Here is a 7,027-nt window from a genome sequence, read left to right on the forward strand (position 1 = left end):
TATATATATATATATATATATATATATATATATATATATATTTACTTATTTAGATCTAAACAAACAAAAGTTTTTGTCTAACAGTTAAACCACAACATCTAATCTTTTAAACATGCATGTATTACGCCATATTTCATTTATTTTATTTTATGACTCCAGAATTTATGATGGGGAGCAGGATGCTCAAACAAAATCTAATCTCCCATCTAATCTCATGTTTCCACATGATATTGGTGTGTTATTGCATGCAAGTGAACATGCAACAACTCTCCACCAATAGGAGTGTGACACCGCCTCCTAGTGCAGCTGGCTCCCTCTATACTGATTTTTCAATCATTACTTTGAAATTAGGTAAGAATACAGATGCACAGAAAATGGGGATTATGGCTGAGAAGTGTGATAGAAGTATATTTTCAGTGCTGGAAAATGGTACCTTTCAATATATGTAATCTACTCTCACATCTAGTTAGAATCCCATGCCGACATAGTAGAGGGACCAGTGCAAAATTTTATCCTTTGAGTAAGTAATTAAGAAAAAAAAAGACTTAGTCAGAGATGGTATGATGCGTGTATAATAGCAAACAGAGGCAGTCTATAGCCTGTTCAGAGATATTGTGCAACAAAGGTGTGAGGGATTGTCCACATGCAAGCCCAAACAATCTCCTTCAATAGATGACAGAAGTGAACAGCCAATAAGTGAGTTAGATGGAGAATTTGATGAGAGGAAACCTGACATGAATCTCCATCCAATGAAAAATACACTAAATGGATAAGCTATTGGACTTCTCCAAAGAGAGTAATTGGATAAAGTTCATGAGTAAAGGAAGGATTTCACAGAAAAAAGTGACAAGATCAGGAACCAGGACAGAAAGAAGTGCAGGCCAAATAATAATGGACCACACAAAAAGACAGAGGAGATGAATGGTATTCAAAGGGGAAAAGGATGAGAAATGGAAAGAAGAAATACAGGGGGTGAATGCACCGTCACCTCACATGCCACAGATGTTTTAGGAAGAAAAGTGTGATAGAGATAGAGATGGATACAGAAGCAATGGAACAGAATATGAGAAAAATTGATGGAGTACAAATCAGAATGTTGATGACCACAGATGAGAAGGAAATAAGTTGAAATAGACAGATGGTATAGGGAACAAAAAGCTAAAGGTTCAAAGGGGGGTAGGGTAAGGGCATGGAGAACAATGTTCAAAATTCCAGTCTGGTAGGCTAGAAGGACAGGGAGAGCAATGGAGGTGAAAAGAATGAAAGAGCATCATAAGGACTGGGGAGAAACACCCCTACCAAAATGAGAAAACCAGAATTAGCCTAGAGAGCCACCCAGTAATCAGCAACAATAGAGATAGATGAGTCCTGGTTGAACAAAAGTCATGTGAAGAACTCGGATAGATGGGAAAAGAAAGGATCAACATGGAAATCAGCAGTGATAAATACACTACATCCACTGATAAACTTCTGAGGAGGATAGGTGAAAATAATGAGACAGGAAGAAGCCAACATGTGAAAAGAGTACCAACTGTTGTGTAAGGGGCTGGACAAATCCCACATGTGAAACTGGAGTGATGGCATGGGTGGATGGAAGAGAGAAGTGTGAAGCTGAAGAAGAAGGGAGCAGCAAAATGGAAGGGGAAAGGAGGAAGGCTCAGCAAAAGAAACCACAATTGACCCATCCAATAGGCCACTACCAGAAGGACCCAACAAAAAGTATCCTGAATGAAGGTAAGAACATGAGGGAGGAGACAAGTGGGGAAGTAAACATAAAGAAAAATACTCGACCAGTTCTGATTGAATGCATCCACCACCAGTGCCAATGGATGTGGAACAGGAGACCAGAATAGGGAAAGCTTAGCACAGTCATAAGTGGTAAAGGCATAAAAAAACATGATAATTAAGGGACCAATTCATGGGAAGTATCTGATCAGGCCTCAAAAAGTGATTTTCAACAAGATTCAGGGCACCTGGAATATGACAGTCCACAAGATGGACTCACAGAGAATGAGCCCAAAAGAGGAGATTGAGGGTTTGGAAACACAGAGAGTGAGACTGAATGTTCCATGGTAATTGATATAGAATACCACAGTTCAGTTTTTAAATGGTCATGTAAAACTGGAAGAAAATGATCCAAAGTGCAATGAGCCAATAAGAACTGCCAAAGGTTGATTCCTCCTACTTCCATTGACCGAAAATCTTGAAAGAGTCGAGACAAGTACCCCAACATGCTATAGAAGCATCCATAAAAAAGATGAAGATCTAAATGCAAGGGAGGAAGAGGAACACCCTCTATATATTGATCCTGCCAAGCCACCAGGTGAGATTGTTGTAGAAAAGAAGGGGAAGATGGACAAGGAATGACAAAGGATCCTAAAAGAGGTACCACTGATTGTGTAAAGTTCACTGTAAAGGATGCATGTCAGCACAACTCAAGAGGACAAGGGGTTCCCAAGTCTCAAAAAGAGAAAGAACTTCTCATGTAGGAAAAGAAGCAGAAAAGGCTGTACTCTACTGTGAAGGGAATTGAAGAACACACTCAAATTAACCATATACTATGTGGGTGTGAGATGAGACTTTAGCTTGAGCAGCCAACCTAGACAAGCTGCCTCTCAAAAAAGCAAATGAGGATTCCTGTTGGGATAGAGCTAAAACAAGCCAGTTGTCTGCATAAAAGCACTGGAGAGTGAGAAAACTCTCTATGGTAAACTGAGAAAGGTCAAGAAACTGATTGAAATGTGAAAGATCTACGACCAGATTCCAATCCCCGGTTTTCATGGGAACAACAAACAGACAGGGGAATCAAATCCCTGAGAAGGGTGAGAAACCGTTTCAATAGCATGTCAGACAGATGCTGATGAGATACAGGATCCCCTGGAGGAGGAAAAAAAATGGAAACAGGAGACAATGAAAAAGGATTGGAAAAACAAAGGGTAAGTCCTTTTGATAAAACTTGTAGCACCAAACAGTTGGCTGCAAAGAAAATCTATAGATCCACAAATTGAGATAAATGTTGTTCCACTATTCCTTAGCCCAAAGGAGAGTCACTGACAAAACTGTTGGTACTAAAGCTTAAGTACCGAAGAAGAATGCATGGGAGCATAGTAACAGAATGGGAGAGAGTAATGGGAAGAGAAGATGCTTGGGACAGGTGCGACAAAAGGGAAGACAAAGAAAAATGTTGGTGCACCAAAAACCTACTTGGTGGAGGAAAGGAGCTAGACAAAACTACCCTCGAGATAAAAGGGAGGTAAACATACCTGGGTAAAAAGGGCATCCCTCTCTAATAAATCTCAGCAAGAGAGTAACCAAGTGAGAAGGGACAAGATCAAGGAAGAAAACATGGCAATGTAGAAAAAAGGAAGGGATTGAGTGTTTACTAAATAAACCTCAGGGGAATGGTGGATTGCCTCTGAAAGAAGATAGATAGAGGAAAAATAATGTAAAGAGGCAGTGAGGGTAAAAGTGAAGGCAGGAAAACTGGGCCTGAAAAAGATGTACAGAAAATGAAAGATCTGAACTCTACGCCTGAAGAAAATACTCCTGAGTTTTGGAGTCCAAGAAAAGGACTTCAGCCCAATTATAAGCCAAGGCGTAAGGGTCAACTAGGCAAGAAGGTCAAGGTATGGTGGAACCAGAGTGAAGTTGAGACAAAAAAATGTTCAACATGGACTTAGATATCAGGGGAATGATAAAAAATACAATACTCTGAAGAAGGGAAAGTGAAGAATCACAACAAACAGGAGAAAGAAGGTAATACACATGAGAAACCATGATAAGAAAAACTGTAGAAAACTTCATATTCGCTTAATAATGCTTGAATGGATAATGAAGAAAAACTTTAATACTAGTCTTTCGGTGTGGAGCCATCTATGAATGTAGTTAACGTCCGTTCAGGCTACGAATATTAAGAAATAATCACACAGGAGATCAAAGTACATTCACAATAGCACTAGAAGAAGTGTTGGCAAAAGGAGGTGGTGGGAAAAGACTGTCCAAATCCTCATAGTAAAGGACGGGATGTCTATGTCAGGTTCAGAAAGAGGCCCAGGCTGCATGTAAGACTTCATTTCCTGCCGCACAATAGCCATCATATTCGCAATGAAGAGAATAGAGTGAACCATATCTTTATATTCAACACTAGACAGAGTGGATATTATTATTACTTAGGAATTGAAGAACACACAAAAGCTGAATCAAGAAGAGATGACTGAACAAACCGTATAGGGGAACCAGGAGGAGGTGTCACATGTTCATTTGTATAAAACAATGCAGCAATATCATGTGGAAACACGATATTAGGTGAGAGTTTCAAAACTAGTGGCAAGCAAAAATGTTTGCATATAGAGGGCAGCACTGAATCGATAAAGCTAGATGTGAGGAGTGGTTATGTATTATATTAGAATATTTTCTCTTATTTGCTTGCCCTAGTTTTAACAACTTCTTATACCAACTGTAAACTAGTTTTATCATGTGATTCTACAATATAATCCAAGGACTCAATTCTGCTAAGTTTATATTCACATTCATTTTCTAGTCAGTATATCATCACAATATTCCAAAAATATTTTTAAATGACTATTACCACAAATAAGGATTGAAAAAAGAAGACTGAAAAGAGTTAGGCTACATATAGCTCACCTTCAGTTACGTATATCATGAAACTTTAGAAACACATTTTAATGTCTGTATTTCAAGAACTAATAATTTCACTTCACTATCTTCCTAACTCATATCATCAAAAAATTGGAAACATACTCTGAAAACACCTGAGTGGTATAATGAAGATTTGACTCTTTGTGCAAGAATTTTGGTCAAAGTGTCCATGTCATGACATTGTACAGAGTGCCATTTAACATAGTATTTTGCATTTGATGTCAGATGTCAAAGTAACCAACATTGTTCAACAGTTCATAGTAGAGTAGAACAAATACCAGATACAGTATATAGGAATTCTGAGAGAATCTTTAAATATACATTTAGGATGTTGTAAAAGTTATGCAAGTGCAATCTGCAAACAATACAATGAACAAAAGCACTATTATTCTTGACATGAACATTACCTTGCACTATAACTTGTCAGACCTACTTTGACATTTCACAGACACAAAACTTTAGTACCATATCTGATTTTTTGTGTACAACAGGTTTGTAGTGTTGACTAAAAGCTTACCACATTTTGCGGTAAACACTTCATTAATTTGGAATTAGAGTTAATATGATTTTTCGAAGATGAGGTTGGTCCAATGGATTCACTCTATACACACTCAGTTAAGGTGTTATGGTATATGAAACTCATCTTTTAGGGAGCCTACTGTCATGCATAATAACAGACCTTAATATTCATATTTCAATTTTTTTTTAACAGCACATTGGTAACCATGATCTAAAAACATCACTGTGGCACAATGAAGAAAAAAAAATACCATGACACTATAGTCAGAGAAGGATAATAAGTTCCATATGCTGGGGGTGAAACCTGATGTTCTGATAGTATGTACATGTCCAAATAATGGGCTGAATGTCTGGTTATGGTGTCATGCACTGAGGTTAAGATTCATCCTACCACAGCATGGTCTAAGCCTGACTAGTATAACGTATTTTAAAAACTACTTCAGCTTAAAAAATCTTTCCAATGCTCATTATAAGTATATTGGAAAATGTAGTCTTAAATTTCCAGGATGATAAAAAGAAGATTTAAAATGTTATGCTCTATACAACTCATCTTCATATGAGCATGATCTTCACATTATAACAATATATGTAGTAAACATACTCTTTGTATCACCCTGAAGTTTCCAGAATATACTTACCCATATGCTGGCCAAAAGAATTGAAAAGGAGATGAGCTGAAGTTTAGCTCTTGAAATAGAGACATTACAGTATAATGTATTTTTTATTTTAGGCTACTGTACTTTAAAATGATCATTACACTATCCTTGAATTAAAAAAAAAACATGCAGTTGTTTATTTTACTTAAAATGTAATTTGAAACAATATTATCCAAATGCACAATACAACAAATTAAAATTGTTCTAAAAATTGCAGAAACTACAGTAAGAGAGAAAGAGAAAATAATGTCAGTCAAGTATGGTTTACAAACAAGCACCCTCTTAATAACAGTCTTATTGTGAAACACACCAATAACTAATAAGTTAAATATTAAAAAATTCAAATCATACCTACATATAGTATTATTAACATACTTACAACATCATACTACAAATATTTACCCATAGTCTTAATGAATTGCTTGACATGTACTACTTAACGCTAACAGTTTTGCTAACTTAGTAACTACACAATATACCGTTGAATTGCAGAATACTTACTGTACTGGACAGTTATAGAAATACAAGTACTTTAACAGTAACGTTAACTAATTAAGTCAAACAGTAGTACTAATACTATCACTTCACTGCTAGGGAGTACAAGAAATAATCAAGATATTATATTATTACTATCAGTTATAACTTACTTAGAAATATTAAATAACAGGCCCAATCACCTAATAGCAATAATAACACTAACACCAGTAGCAGAAGTTCAACTTAACAATATTAACACAAATCGCTTCGAAAATTAAATTGAACTAACCACTATTAATATTAGTATTAGATATTATAATATAGTATTAGTACTACTAGTATTGATGGTTAGTTCAAATTCAAAGTGATTTGTATTTCAAATATCGTGAGATATGTACACCCAAATGTTAAAAAGTAAATCTAATTTGTTAACAAAATCCAGGATACTTATTTACCTAATATACAGAATAAAAGTAAAACTCAACTTTAAACTCGCTTACTCTGACATTCAAACGCATCTAACGACCCCTCTCGCCTTGTATGAACGACACATTAATACAAAACTAGCATGAACAATCCCATTCATTAATCTTTTTTCAACTCCAATCGATCTCAATTTCTTAGCTAATCTTTAAGGTGACACTTTATCAAACGCTTTGTAAAAATTTAAGTACAACAAGTCCACCCCTTTTCCATCGTCCAAATAACAAGTATAT

At 36.1% G+C, this 7,027-nt stretch overlaps 1 protein-coding gene across 5 annotated transcripts in view; it reads right to left on the reverse strand.

Moving 5' to 3' along the window:
* The window catches only part of LOC106464876 (UPF0488 protein CG14286-like), a 12,563-nt gene extending 5,664 nt beyond the window's left edge, over positions 1–6,899 (reverse strand). Inside the window, exon 1 of one of the 5 annotated variants that reach the window (XM_013925035.2) lies at positions 6,812–6,899. In XM_013925035.2, the coding sequence (XP_013780489.1) occupies positions 6,812–6,829 (18 nt within the window). In that variant the 5' untranslated portion in view covers positions 6,830–6,899. Of the gene's footprint in view, positions 1–6,236; positions 6,292–6,766 lie in introns of those variants that run through there. The other 4 variants (XM_013925034.2, XM_013925037.2, XM_022392673.1 and 1 more) reach the window with 4 other exon arrangements.
* Between the last annotated feature and the right edge of the window lie 128 nt (positions 6,900–7,027).

The sequence above is a fragment of the Limulus polyphemus genome, unplaced genomic scaffold, assembly GCF_000517525.1.
Source record: "Limulus polyphemus unplaced genomic scaffold, Limulus_polyphemus-2.1.2 Scaffold1768, whole genome shotgun sequence".
Taxonomy (NCBI): domain Eukaryota; kingdom Metazoa; phylum Arthropoda; class Merostomata; order Xiphosura; family Limulidae; genus Limulus; species Limulus polyphemus.